Source organism: Phaseolus vulgaris, chromosome 6, assembly GCF_051622355.1.
Source record: "Phaseolus vulgaris cultivar YP4 chromosome 6, ASM5162235v1, whole genome shotgun sequence".
In the NCBI taxonomy this organism is placed as follows: Eukaryota; Viridiplantae; Streptophyta; class Magnoliopsida; order Fabales; family Fabaceae; genus Phaseolus; species Phaseolus vulgaris.
Window position 1 is genome coordinate 28,215,069 of NC_143503.1, and position 14,489 is coordinate 28,229,557.

Sequence of the window (14,489 nt, forward strand, 5' to 3'; positions counted from 1 at the left end):
CTATTTTATCTGCCTGGTAGTTGTTTTCTACAGAACATGTTATGGATTTGTTCCTTAAATAACAACTTGATATTTCAACAACATAGATGAAACTAGTATAGATGATAGGTTGATAAAAAAGTATAACAAATATTTTTATATTTATTATAAAGAATAATGAAATAGAATGTCATTAACCAATAACCACTAGTGCAAAAAGAAGAAAAAAATATGTTTTATTTAGTGTGGTTTTTGCGCTACCTGCTTTCGTAAAAAACGTGGTAGCATTTTTGAAATTATTTTGATTTACGAATGCGGTTATTTGTATAACCGCACTTGTAAATCAAAACGCTTGATTTAGGAATGCGGCTATTTGTATAGCCGCATTCGTAAATCAAAACGCTTGATTTATGAATGCGGTTATTTGAATAACCGCATTCGTAAATCCTTTTTTACCCTAAATTTTGAAGCGCGCCACACACAATTTCAAACTTTATTTCTCGTCTTTGCCTTCGTTTCGCGTTCGCACTCTGAGTTCGTCTCCTTCTACTGCATCTGCATTCCATTTGTGCAATGTAAGTTTTTTGAACTCTCTTTCTTCCTCTTCATCTTCACAAATATATGCATAAATGTTTTTCGTTTTTTTTATATATGTTTTTTTCCTTGCATTGGTGATCTCGAAGCACTGTTTCGTTGGCTGACATTCGTTTTTCTTACATTGTTTGGTTTCTCGCATTGCTCAGTACTCTTTCATTGTCTTCGTGGTTTCTTGTGGATTTTTTGGTTTGCTCCGTTGCTGCTTCCCTGTCCGCCGTCGCTTCTACTGCCGCCACCGTTGTTGGCGCTCCCGTGACTTTTCATCAACGTTGACTTCACACAAGATTGATGATGTTTTAAATTTTTTTTTTTTTTTTTTAATGATTTGGCATATACAAGTGCGGTTAAAGCAAATAACCGCACTTGTAAATGGTATTTATAAATGCGGCTATATAGCCGCATTTATATTTCTTGATTTACAAGTGCGTGTTGATCAAATACGGCTATAAAGCTGCATTTATAAATTCGAAATAGCCGCATTGGTTTTATGTTTCTGCACTAGTGAACAAATTATCAAATAAAAATAGTTAAATACAGATGATAATGTTATTCAATTATGAGAATTAGACATTTTAACATCTTGATTTCTATACGTTTGTCCGATGTAATTTACACTTATATTCTATATTGGTATTTTCATTTACCATTTTATTAATACGATATTAGTATATATTTTATTGATCATTACAAATTTTAGACTTTGGACTTCTTTTCTTGTCTTATTTTAATATATATATATTTAATTTGCATAATATATATTTATTTAATTACAGTAATAATAATTTTTTAATTTATAAGTTTGTTAACTATTTAACACAATTTTACTTATAATAAATGCTTATTTATATAAATAACTTAATTATGAAGAGATAAAACAATTATCAATTTTGTTAAACAAAATTATTATGTGAACCAAATGAGGTAAAAAAATGACAAATTTTATACAACCAATTCACTTTAGTCTCTTTCTCACTCAAGACATAAAACATGATGACTTGTTTGTTGTCATGAAATTAAAAAAAATGTCGATATGTTCACAACCTTTATTATATTATAATAGAAAAAAAATATTTTTATTGAAATAAAATATTTTTTTGACTAAATTACATTTTTAATTTAATATCTTTTCTGCAGATATCAAAATAACATTTTATTTAAAGATAAAATAAAAATATATAAACCATAAAAGTACTTCTTCTATTTACTACCTTTTAATATTACTACAGCTTGATCTATTTGAATCTTCCACCTTAATATTAATATGATTAAAGTGTGACATTGATTATTTTTTACACTTCAATAAACTCTTTTTCAAAAGTTAATTTTGGAATTTTAAGACTCTACAAATGAATAATCATATTCATATTTCACATCCTAACTAAATCTCTAAATCTCATAGCCATCTTGGTAAAGTTGTAAAGTGATATAGTTTTCATAACTAAATCCTGGCTAATTCTTTAAGTTTTACTTCTCTTAGTTTTTTTCTGTTCTTGTTTCCTTTCTTCATCTAAATAATAATAAAAAAAACAGATACAACTCATATTTGACTTAAACCTAAGCCATGTTTACTTTGATCCCAGCCAGGTTAGATATTTGACTTAGTTTATTTATTTCATTTCTATTATATTATTGTAAAATTGATGTCCCTAATCAAGCTTCTTTGTTTAAGGGGCACCAGATCAAATTGATTTTAGCAAGGAAATCAAATCGTTTCAGGTTTATCTAAAAGAAAAAGGAGAGTAAAATTCCCCCTATCAAATCCTCTATAAAAATAGAATCTGTTGTAATCCAATTTTTTATTCAATATTTTCAAACCAATTAAAAAATAATAATTGTGCGATTTAAAAAAAAATGCTAAATGAGAAGTGAAAGATATGGGAAAAAATGTTATTTAAATCTGCAAAAACATAAAGAAAAGAGTGCATACTTTTTCGCCCTGTACATATAGACGAGAGAGATAAGAATGAATTAAAAATACATAATTTCAATATTAATAAATATTTTAATCCGCTGAATTTTTTATTTTTTTTACAATTAAAGCAATTATTATAGTTTTAGTTTTTATTATGAAAAATTATTTAATTTTTAAGAAAATAGCTAAAACCTGAAATTTTCCCCTTCCCTCCAACTTCTTTCTTATGGGGATATCAGCTATTTTTATTTTCAGGATAAGTAATAAATTTAATAGTGACGTGTTATTAAATTATATTTTAAAATAATATTATAAAAATCCAAATAAAACATTATACTAATATATGTGATATTATATTAAATAACATTTACATCTTATTTAATTTTTAAAATACATAATAAATGTTATTTTCGTTTATCATATTTTAATAGAGTGGCACCCACTTTTTTCTTTTATTAAAAATATAACATTAACTGAAATTTAAACTTAAATTTACAAAAAAAAAACTAGAAATAAAGTTTTAAAATATAGAATAACTTTTTTCATACAAAATAAATTGAATGATTTAATTACTTTATACATGTTTTTTTAAATGAGTGTTGCACATAAAAAAATGTAATATTTAAAAAGTAAATAAAGTACAGCTGAGTTTTGTTTTATTAAAAATATAAAAATGTAATTTGTGCTAAATAAACATAGAAGAAGAAATAGATAGAGCAGAGAAGAAGGGCCTTTTAGTCCATACAAAAAGTGATACCTGCTCAGACTTGCAATTGAAGACTCTTGTGTTTATGTACCAACCGAGTAGTGGGGGAGAGAGAGAAAGATTCATCTTCCCTGTGTTCTTTTTCTTCTATTCTTGGCGCTCTGGTTTTCTCCAAGAATTGACTCAGCAATTGATGATGGCTGTGCCCGTCGAGGAAGCCATTGCTGCTCTATCCACATTCTCGCTCGAGGTACTCTCTTCACCTATAACTCTCTCACCTCGATTTCTTTCTTTCTTTCAATCCAATTTTCGCCACATTTTTCTCACTTCTTTTGTTACCAACATTGAAATGCGCTTAGCTATCTTTTTTCCTCTTTTTGTGATTTTGCTATTGTTTGTCTGATTCACTCCATTACACGCTTAATTTCTTGTTGCTAATTCTAATTACAGAAACTTCCATTTTGGTTTTGAAGTTTTGTTCATTGTTATAGACTGTGTGTGGCTTCTTTATTTTCTTTATCCGAAATGTTTACTAAGCAGATAATAACTGAATCAAACTTCTGATCTGAGAATGCTAGATTTACATGGCATGTAATTTTATGTTGATGTCCCAAAATAACGCATTGCCGGATCTTGAGGTTTTTATTTACATGTACGAGAGTTATTTTTCTTGTATCTCTTTTGTATTTATTTTGTTGTGAATTATGTAGGATGAGCAACCGGAGGTGCAGGGACCTGGAGTGTGGGTGTCAACTGAGAGAGGTGCAACAGAAAGTCCAATAGGTACTTCTTTTTCTTCTTCCGTTTTTTTTTTCTTTGGATATGTTATGCTTTTACGCTGCGATGACTGTACTTAATAGCTTCTAAGATGCACAGAGTTATTAGTAATTGCCATTTACCACCCTCTTTTTTGTAGAGTACAGCGATGTTTCTGCTTACCGACTATCTCTGTCCGAGGACACAAAAGCTCTCAATCAGTTGGTATGCAGTTCTTGAACTATTTTTTTTTTCTGATTATAAATTTTAACTGTTTTTGCTGTTACAAAATGCAGAGTGTCCTTAGCCAAGAGGGAAAGGAGATGACATCAGTGCTTTACACTTATCGCAGTTGCGTCAAAGCACTTCCTCAGGTAAAATTTCTCCAAAGCTACTGGTAGTTGAGGAGTCCATCAGTGCATATAAAATAAGTTTTCTTTTAGATAAATAAAGAAAATTTGTCAGAACAAAAGGAGTTAATCTTTGGACTTTAAGTACATTACATTTCACTGGCACTAATTCAGACTTACTATGTATATATATATATATATATATATATATATAGTATGTTACTTTTTTCAAAACCTAGCTTTTCGGGGGTAAGAATGAATTAAAGTAGACAAGGCTTTGTGTAACTGATAGCTTTGTCTAATGCAATATGATATCTTATGTGCTGCCATTTTCTTTTGCTTTGTTGATAATTGGAAATATTAAATTGACTACACTGGAGATCCATTTTAATATTTACATATGCCTATATTGTTTTATGTAATTTATGCATTTTGCCACAATGGAGCAGCTACCTGATTCTATGAAGCAAAGTCAAGCAGACTTGTATTTGGAGACATATCAAGTTCTGGATTTGGAAATGAGTCGTCTGCGTGAAATTCAGCGATGGCAAGCATCAGCTTCCTCAAAAGTATGGGATGTTCTCAACTTATTATAAGACCCTTTGTTATTTTATCAGAAGCTTAGCCGATCCAGAGTTAGGGCATTAATATAAACACTTTTATGCAGTTAGCTGCTGACATGCAACGTTTTTCTAGGCCTGAACGACGCATTAATGGCCCTACAATATCTCATTTGTGGTGTGTTATAATGATTATGTTTTTGTTGTTGATTTTTGTTATTGTTGTTCTTTCGTATTTTTTAATAGCTTTGTTCTTGAGTCAGGTCTATGTTGAAGTTGCTTGATGTTTTGGTGCAACTTGATCATCTTAAAAATGCTAAGGCAAGCATACCTAATGACTTTTCATGGTATAAAAGGTATGTATTTTATCTATGCCTATCTCACTTTATCTTCAGGTTGAGGGTCTTCAACTTTTCTTTCAGGTTCAGTGCTTTACTTTGTTTCTGTTATATCTTGTATCCATTTCTTCTTGGAACTTTTTTTTATTCATGGTGCTTTAGGAGCATGTCAATTTGTTTGTATAAGGATGAATAGAGATTTAATCTGTTTATGAATAGTTTTGGTTTCCAAAATTCTTTGTTATAACTTCTGCAGAGTTGATCTGTTAGATAGATTTCTCTGTACTTTTCAGTTAGTCATTTTGTTATCTTTTATTTTTCTGTTAGTAATGGCTGCTAAAGATCTATTAACTGGTCTTTTATAGGGCTTGTGTTATAGAGAATAATTAGGTTTTCAGTTTATGTATTCTTTTCCTTTACAATCAATGAATAATTTCTTTCTCCTCTAACATGATCTAATGGTAAACATTCTTAGAATTTGAGTTCGGGGCCTAACTCAACCCCAAAATAGGGTGAGGGTTGCCTCCCCCCACTTATATATATATATATATATATATATATATTAATAAGTGAGTTTAAACCTAACTCATAGTCTGTTCTAGCGAGGTTTGATGGACCTATTAGGCTTAAAATCACTTTCGTGCCACCCGTTATCAGGATGCTATCAGACCATCCACAAATATCTAGTCCTATGCACGAGATGGACATGTCTCGACGTGAGAAGGTGTGTTGGAGATCTCAAATCAACTAGAGATTTGGCCAATTTACTGTATATAAGTCAGTTATGTGAGGTTGAGTTAGGCTTAAATTCACTTCTTAATTTGAGTTAGGCTTAAGTTCATTTCTTAATATGGTATCAGAGTCTTTCCTGACAAGGTTTAATGGACCTATCGTACCACCCGCTATCGGGGGTTGCTATCGGATCACCCATGAATATCTAGACCCATGCACGAGGTGTACATACCTTAGCGTGAGGGATGGTGTTGAAAATCTCACATTGACTAGAGATTAGACCAATTTACAATATGGAAGTTAGGTTTAGGGAAAGTATCCTTGACATATGTACAAGAGTATTGGATTTTTTCTTCTAGGGCATTCAATTGGATTTACAAAACAGCTCAAAAATTTATTTTTGTCCTTTTCTATTTCTTACTCTCTGATAGAATTTCTTTTTCTTTAAAACTAATTAGAAAATTTCAAATGTGTGATGTTAAATAATGTAGCTTTAGAGTGCTTATTTGGCCATTTAGGTAATAAAATGAATATCAATTCTATTGCTTTGTTTGGATGATGATTGAAATAGATAGGAAAGAAATAGTACGGATAAAATGAAAGAGAAATAAAATAGAAAAGATATATTGTTTGGAATAGTTGAAATGAGAAGGGAAAGAAATGAAAAAAATTCTCTCCACTTGTTTGGATAAATAGAGAGTGAAAACAAATAAATTATATAAAATATTTTTATATTAATTAAAGAATATTTTATTCTGTTCTTATTCTTAATATAAATTTATTTATTATTTCTAAGTTATAAATAATTTATTTAATTTTTAAGAAATTAAAACAAAAATAATATAACAGTAGATGTGGGAGACAATTCTTCAAGGAAAGAATTTCATGCCTAAATCAGGAGGAACTTATTTCCATGTAGGTCCCTCAAAAAGATTCACATTTCTCCATTTCATTCAAAAACGAAAAAGTGAAGTTAATTTCCCTCTCATTTTCATCTTCTGTGCAAGCTGTAAATCATCTGAACAAACAAAGCTGCAATGTAAGAATGTTGAAAATATGATTTTCATTTTTGTCTGTTAATGAATACAGGTTTATCCATAACTTGTAGATGGGAAAACTATAAAAATGGCTTAGAATGTTGCCAAACTTCGGATTAAAAAGTGGCAAACATTCCAAGATTCATGCCATGCCTGATAATCTTTAGGAATATTATTATGCAATCACCTTCTCACCTGATTTAGGATTTCCATATTTAAGAAGTTACTTCATGAAGTTCAGTCATTCATATTGGTTTTTTTCCCTTCATTTTGTCAGGACTTTTACACAAGTCAGTGGTCAGTGGCAAGACACTGATTCAATGAGGGAGGAATTAGATGATTTGCAGGTGCATAATTGATGAAATTTCCAAGTCTGTGACATATAGAGTACTGTAAATTTGTTATTTATTGATTGATTATGAAAGAGTCTTTTCCCAAATCATCCATGTTCATATTGTACTTTGGAATATGCCAAACAAAGATGGATGGTGATTGATATTTTTTAATTTAATGTGCAGATTTTCTTGAGCACAAGATGGGCTATTTTGTTGAATTTGCATGTGGAGATGTTCCGTGTGAACAAGTATCCTGTATATCTATTTAACATTTTTTTTCCACATGAGATTTTTTGCAAAACTACAATACCTACTCTTTTGGTTTAACTTGTAAATTATATTTTGTTTGAAAAAGGTCATCTGTGTTTAGGATGTATGTGGAAACTGATTTACTTGACAAATAAGGTGGTCTATTAAAACGAAAAGTTGAGTGCTAGTTTGTTTTTGAACTTTTAGTGACGATGAGAGTATGTAGGAGACCGGAGGATTTTATCCTTAAAGAGAAAAAGAAAATAACTGATGGCTAGGCTACCTCAAATCCTTCTTTTGATTAGTTATTCAGGTTTGCAGTTTAAAGCAAATCAAAGGAAATCTAGCTTATAAGAGGGGTTTTTAATCTAAAATTTAGGGTTAGTCTTTGTCCTTGAATACTATCACAAAGAAGTGCTAAGAACTCTTATCGATATATCACACCAATAAACTTGTACTTTGTAACACTGTTTAAATATCCTCATTTTTTTTTTAATTTCTTATTCAAATCCTTGACTTGAGATAGTGTTGAAGACATTCTTCAAGTTCTTATAGTCTTTGTTGTAGAGTCTTTAGAATTGGACTTTGCACTTCTCTTTCCAGAGCGCCACATTCTCTTGCGTGTTTTGCCTGTTCTTGTTGTCCTAGTGACATCATCAGAGAAAGATAGTGAGTCTCTGTACAAGAGGGTGAAAATCAACAGACTGATGAATATATTTAAGGTACCGTTGTATATATGCTTATTGATATACTGTACTGTTAACAAAATAACTATTATTAGATTACCTGAATATTTCTACTTTTAATGAATTGAATTCTTCCTCTATTGCCAATAAGTTCAAATTTGTGTATCGTTTTATCCTTTTTTATAGAATGAGGCAGTCATTCCTGCATTTCCAGATCTGCATTTGTCTCCAGCTGCAATATTGAAGGAATTATCAACTTACTTTCCAAAATTTTCTTCCCAAACTCGCCTTCTCACACTTCCGGCACCTCATGAGCTTCCACCTCGCGAGGCACAAGAATATCCTCCAAATTGTTTTATGTTGTTACTGATAAGTTTATACTAATTTGTTATTTAACTAAATATCACTTCCTTGAGTGTCATCCTTGAACTGCTGTTACTTTTTATTACCACTCTAACTGCAGTTTGATGAGTTGTTACCATGATATATACTTTTGGATAACAAACATGTTTTCTGTTCAATATAGTTAAACAATGCCAGGAGGGTGGTATATATAGTTATCTTTTTATTATTGATTTTTGTGTATCAGCTGGAACTTAAGAATACATGAGTTGAAAACTGGAGTGGTTATAGCTTCCTAAAAAAGAATGGTGTTTATGCAGTTAATTTTTTCCTCCAAATTTTTGTGTATTCATTGTTGGGTGACATGGAAAACTGTAGGTTTAATTAATATATGTTATTGCAGCCCCTTATGCATTTTAGAACTTAGATTTATTTGTATTGAAGATTACTAGGGGAACTTCTATTAAAAACATTATTGAGGAATCTTTTACTTTTGAAATGTTGATTTTCATAAAATTATAAAGCCTCTTCCTACTGGCTCCTTTAGAATGTAAACTTGACATGATACACATATCAGAGACATTATTTGATCATAAATCATATTGGAGCCATCCGTGCTGAGCATGATGATTTTGTAATTCGATTTGCTTCTGCAATGAATCAGGTGCTTCCCTCTGCTCTACCTTGGCTGCAAATGGAATGCCCTCCCTGAAATCTTATTTGTTTTGTTTCTTTTGACTATTTCTTAGCATGTAATACCTGCTAGTTAGTTGTTTATCTCTATTTTTACAGCTGTTATTGTTAAAGTCAACTGATGGTTCTGATGTTGAATGGAGCAAAGAAGTCAAGGGGAACATGTATGATATGATTGTTGAAGGTTTTCAGCTATTAAGCAAATGGACTGCACGCATATGGGAACAATGTGCTTGGAAATTTTCTCGACCATGCAAAGATGCATCCCCATCATTCTCTGACTATGAAAAGGTAAGGAGTATTCAAATCTTCTAGTTCCTTGTGCTTTTATTCTTATCATTCTTTTTCTCCTTGGTGGTGATGGTTGATTGATATTCTAATCTGGTACTGGCATTTCAGTACTGCCAATATTGGTATAATTTTTTATTTGTATAACGCAATTAACTATTTATACAGAATAGCAATTCGACATTACAATTACAATTTGTATGTGCAGTGGTGTTGATACCACTTGTAGTTTTATCCATCTTAAATATTGCTCAAATTGATTTAGCTTTTCCATTAGACACATTCAAAATTAATCATTTTCACTCTAAGCCAATATTTCCTTAATTTTTTATTTGTTATAAAACAATTAATTTAGAGCAATTCTAAAATATGAACTTGTGCTTTCAGTGGTGTTGATACTCCTTGTTACTTCAGGCATGTTAAACACTTAAATTTTGAATTAGCTATAAAGTTATTTACATTAGCCATGTAAAACCTAACCATTTATCACACAAATTAATCAATTATTGTATCAGTTAGCCATTTATTTTCAGTTATTTGTGCTAACTACACACAAAGGTGATTTTTTATTAATTGTACTTGTGTTTGATTTAACTCAAACTGGCACCCTACACTTCAAATCAAAATCTATCTTGAATGGATTCTATTAAAAAAGTAGATATTATCATAAGCTTTGTGTTTCTTATAGGTAGTAAGATATAATTACAGTGCAGAAGAAAGGAAAGCACTGGTTGAACTTGTGAGCTACATAAAGAGTGTTGGATCTATGATGCAGCGGTGTGATACAGTGGTTGCTGATGCTTTATGGGAAACAATACATGCTGAGGTCCAGGATTTTGTCCAAAACACATTAGCTATTATGTTGCGGACTACCTTCAGAAAGAAGAAGGACCTCTCTAGGTAGTATTCTAATTTATCATTACATGGTATAAAATTGTTAGTTTTTAAGTTGATAGCTGATATGTTCCTTGGACTCAGTGTTCTCATGGAATTGCTCCGGATCATAATTATGTATCATGAAACATAATTCTTCTGGATCATAATTGTTCTGACCAGGTTACAAATTGTGAAACCTTGCCAAACATTGATTCTCTTTCTTTCTCACGACCTCTCTTTTCTCTCCTGAAATGTTCTCTCCCCAAAGAAATCATCCCCCCATTCCTCAGCTCTCCTCCTTTCCTTTATGATCCTGTATGGAAGTCTGCTGTTACCGTTTTACCCCCACGTCTCCTCATCCCTTTGACTAACCATTTCTCCTGACTTACAGGTTGGTCAACTGACTGACCTGTTTGACCTATCCGACAGCACAATAATCAACTATATAACAATGTTCTCTTTGCTCCTTTTTAAAAATGTTTTTTTAACAAAAAATTGTTCCTTTTTATCTGTCATTTTTTACTTTCAAGATAACATGTCTTGTTTTCCAATTACACCTTTATTTCCATTTTTATAAAAATAAATGACTATTATGCATTGAAAGTTGTTTGAATTTGAACATTAAATAAATTTTTAGTTGACATTTCTATACATATTGAGAAAAGTTCCCATGTGTTATCTATTTCCAGCTAGAAAATTTATGATCATATATGACCTGAATCTAATTTTATAGGAGAGAAGTGCAAATAAAATTATGGATGGAAGCTTAATTTTTGTTAAAAAAATGTTAAGTGAACAAAAAAAGGCTTCAAGAACAACAATGGCTTTTTGAAAGAGAAAAAATGGTGCAGAACCCTTTGATTTCACATTGAGAAAGAAAAGGTAGTTATAATTAATGAGAGAGAATACAAATAAGCATACGACATTTTCTTATGATTGATATGGAGAGTGAATACGTACGTCATAACGTCAGATACTTTAATTTAATTAATACGGAGAGAGAAAATACAAGGACACATAAATGTAATAGGTAACGTCAAAATTGCATGAAAAATAGAAAAGTTATATCATTTCCTTGGTTTGGGTGAAAAAAATATTAAACCACTATTAGGTTATCTTCAATGTAAAAATCATTCTATGATGTCTTAATTTAATTTTTGCAGGTTCCATTGTGCCACATCACTTTTATGACTTTTTGTAACTTTTACTCCAATTCAAGGGTCTTGTAAGACCCATACTAATTAATGTTTTCTTTGGTTGTTGACAAAAATATATGTTTCCAATATAGAAAATATTTTTTTTATTCTTGTGAGGTCTTAAATTTTATGTCATGCCAGTGTACTCTAATGAGGAGGTCTTATAAGACTCACGTCTTAAGCTTATAATCCTGTGTATGACCCTACAATAGAGATGCCCTAATAAAATATTACAGGGTATTTTCTTATTGCAAGTTGAAAATAGTTGGTTTCCAGATACAATTTTATGGTTGTACAATTAAACTGGAAGAAGAGATAAAATGCTTCTTGTTGAAAGTATGGAAGAGACTGGCTTGTTCTATTTTTTGCTTTATTTATACCAATTATGGGTGTTTATGTACATCTTGTATTATAGCCTTGTAATAAGTAAAAGTATGAGATAGTTGGTTGGGACTAATATTCATTCTACAGAGTATTTCATAATACCCACAGAAAATTTAGTTAACTTTCCTGTTAGCTTATTTTGATTTTTCGAAGTGTGTAATCTGTTGGAAATTACATAATAATGGTTCAACTCACCATAGTAACCTCATACCCTGTAACATAGGAAGTAGAGTTTGATTTCTCTTGCAATTTTTTTTGTATTTGTTTATCATTGATTGAAAAGTCTGCATCAATTGTTCCTTCATTTTTTCTTCTTTTTTATATCAATTACCCAAATATGGATTTTCAGGATTCTTTCAGATATGCGGACCCTCTCAGCTGATTGGATGGCTAATACAAACAAATCAGAATCTGAGTTACAGTCTTCACAGCATGGAGGTGAAGAAAGCAAAGCAAACATATTTTATCCAAGAGCAGTTGCCCCAACTACTGCTCAGGTCTGCATCATTTTCAATTCTCTTGCAGCTTCTCTTATATAATTTGTTATATCAATATGCTCAAAGAGCTGCATTTATTAGGGATCAAAGTTTTAATGCTATATATTGGACTCTGCTATCTGTATAGATGTTTTAGCATATGGACTTACCAATGCTTTGATAGCGGAAAATAAATAAAGTTGCTCAAGTGTGCCTTTATTCTGAAATGTCGAGCATTCATTTATGTGGTCATGCATATAGGAAGACTCATTCTTACAGGTTATGATTTCGAATAAATGTATTTTCTTCCTTAGATTACTTTTTTCAAGTTCAGGTCTTCTGCATGAAATGCTATTCTTCATGTATATTCACATACATATAGCAATCAAAAGTTGTTACCAAAGATTAACTATATCCTGACTTGGGTTGCTCTACAACAACTTCTTTCTGTGGATATATGTAATGCTGTGTAATTGTTGCTTAGCTAATCTCTTTACTACAGGTGCACTGCTTGCAGTTCTTAATATATGAGGTGGTTTCTGGTGGTAATCTTAGGAGGCCAGGTGGACTCTTTGGCAATAGTGGCTCAGAAATCCCAGTTAATGATTTAAAACAGCTGGAGACATTTTTTTACAAGCTTGGTTTTTTCCTTCATATTTTAGACTACTCAGGTAATGATCTTCAATTGATCTGAGCATCAATGTTATTGCAAAGACTCATCCTCACATTCCATTGATATATCAAATATCATCTACTCTGATAACCTCTTCCCTCACTACTCCCGCCCCATGACTCCTCTCCTACATTAGGGGGTTAGTTTTGAAGCATTACATTTTGTGTTATATTGCTGTTGATAACATATATCGCCTTATGGTGCACTTCTTTCAACCTATTCGGGGATCCTTCATGTATATATGAGAGAATAAAGGGGTAAACTAGTCCAACATCTAGAAATTGAAATTGAACATACATGCAATGGGACTGATAGATGATTATTAACAATATCATTTGGTGTTCGTGAAATCCTTGGGCTCTTGCAAAAGTTAAAACATCTAATACAAAACTTAACATCATTGAATTGGGAGGGTACATGGATGTTTAAATGATAGCTGAACACAACATTAAACTGACATCTACTTTCTTGAGTAAAATAGTTTCTGAATAAATTTATGCTTTTTGGGTGCTATTTAGTTTTCTTACAAATTATCAGGTTCGGATTATGTTTGCCCCTGCCATGTGGGCCTAACAGTGAAGATTGGTCCTTTTAAAGCTTCCAAGCTCATCTTTGTGCTTCTGTCACAACTTGATTTTATCTGCTCATTATTATACCTTAAGTATACCAATTGGAAGTTCATTGTCACCAATTTTCTTAGAAAGTATCCTAAAAGTTTTTAATTTCTTTGACTAGAGAAGAAATACATTAGAAGGTAGTAAGTTCTGAAAGATTTTGACCTGCTAACTTCTGAAACAGTTTACTGATAGAATCCTTTGCATATGTCTTGTTGAGTCCTTCAGTGTAATTGACTTGGGTGATGATGCTTGCAGCCACTGTTGCAACATTGACAGATCTTGGTTTCTTATGGTTTAGAGAATTCTATTTAGAGTCTTCACGAGTCATTCAGGTAATACTCATCACCACCAAATTATTTGAATTTCAAATTATCATGTTTACAGCAATCACTCTTGATAAGACCACCTAACTTCGTAACTCCTTGCAAGCATTCACTCATCTATTTTTACCTGTAATTGAATAAAAAAACTAAAATAATGGCAGCCTAGCAACTTGGAATGTGTTGTTATATGGTAGGATGATGGTTTGTATGCTATTTTTTCCAAAATTCTCTTCTAATACTGAGGTTTTTATTATCCTGACCCTTTGAAAGTTAATATTTTGTCTCTAATTCTGCATACTTTAGTCATCCCTTACGCCCCCACCAAATCCTGATTCTGTTAATGTTACATAAAATACTCAGAGACTGAAATAACAAGCTAAAAAG

The 14,489-nt window shown here is 31.4% G+C and overlaps 1 protein-coding gene across 1 annotated transcript in view; it reads left to right on the forward strand.

Annotated features, from left to right (window-relative positions):
• The first annotated feature begins 3,256 nt into the window (after nucleotides 1-3,256).
• Nucleotides 3,257-14,489, forward strand: part of PIR121 (transcription activator) — a 31,506-nt gene continuing 20,273 nt past the window's right edge. Inside the window, exons 1-17 of the mRNA XM_068639697.2 lie at nucleotides 3,257-3,444; nucleotides 3,905-3,977; nucleotides 4,111-4,175; nucleotides 4,247-4,324; nucleotides 4,750-4,869; nucleotides 4,968-5,038; nucleotides 5,124-5,216; nucleotides 7,245-7,314; nucleotides 7,486-7,550; nucleotides 8,078-8,273; nucleotides 8,424-8,575; nucleotides 9,150-9,243; nucleotides 9,372-9,563; nucleotides 10,249-10,460; nucleotides 12,366-12,513; nucleotides 12,995-13,163; nucleotides 14,038-14,114. Of these exons, the coding sequence (XP_068495798.2) occupies nucleotides 3,280-3,444; nucleotides 3,905-3,977; nucleotides 4,111-4,175; nucleotides 4,247-4,324; nucleotides 4,750-4,869; nucleotides 4,968-5,038; nucleotides 5,124-5,216; nucleotides 7,245-7,314; nucleotides 7,486-7,550; nucleotides 8,078-8,273; nucleotides 8,424-8,575; nucleotides 9,150-9,243; nucleotides 9,372-9,563; nucleotides 10,249-10,460; nucleotides 12,366-12,513; nucleotides 12,995-13,163; nucleotides 14,038-14,114 (2,040 nt within the window). The 5' untranslated portion in view covers nucleotides 3,257-3,279. The remainder of the gene's footprint in view (nucleotides 3,445-3,904; nucleotides 3,978-4,110; nucleotides 4,176-4,246; nucleotides 4,325-4,749; nucleotides 4,870-4,967; nucleotides 5,039-5,123; nucleotides 5,217-7,244; nucleotides 7,315-7,485; nucleotides 7,551-8,077; nucleotides 8,274-8,423; nucleotides 8,576-9,149; nucleotides 9,244-9,371; nucleotides 9,564-10,248; nucleotides 10,461-12,365; nucleotides 12,514-12,994; nucleotides 13,164-14,037; nucleotides 14,115-14,489) is intronic.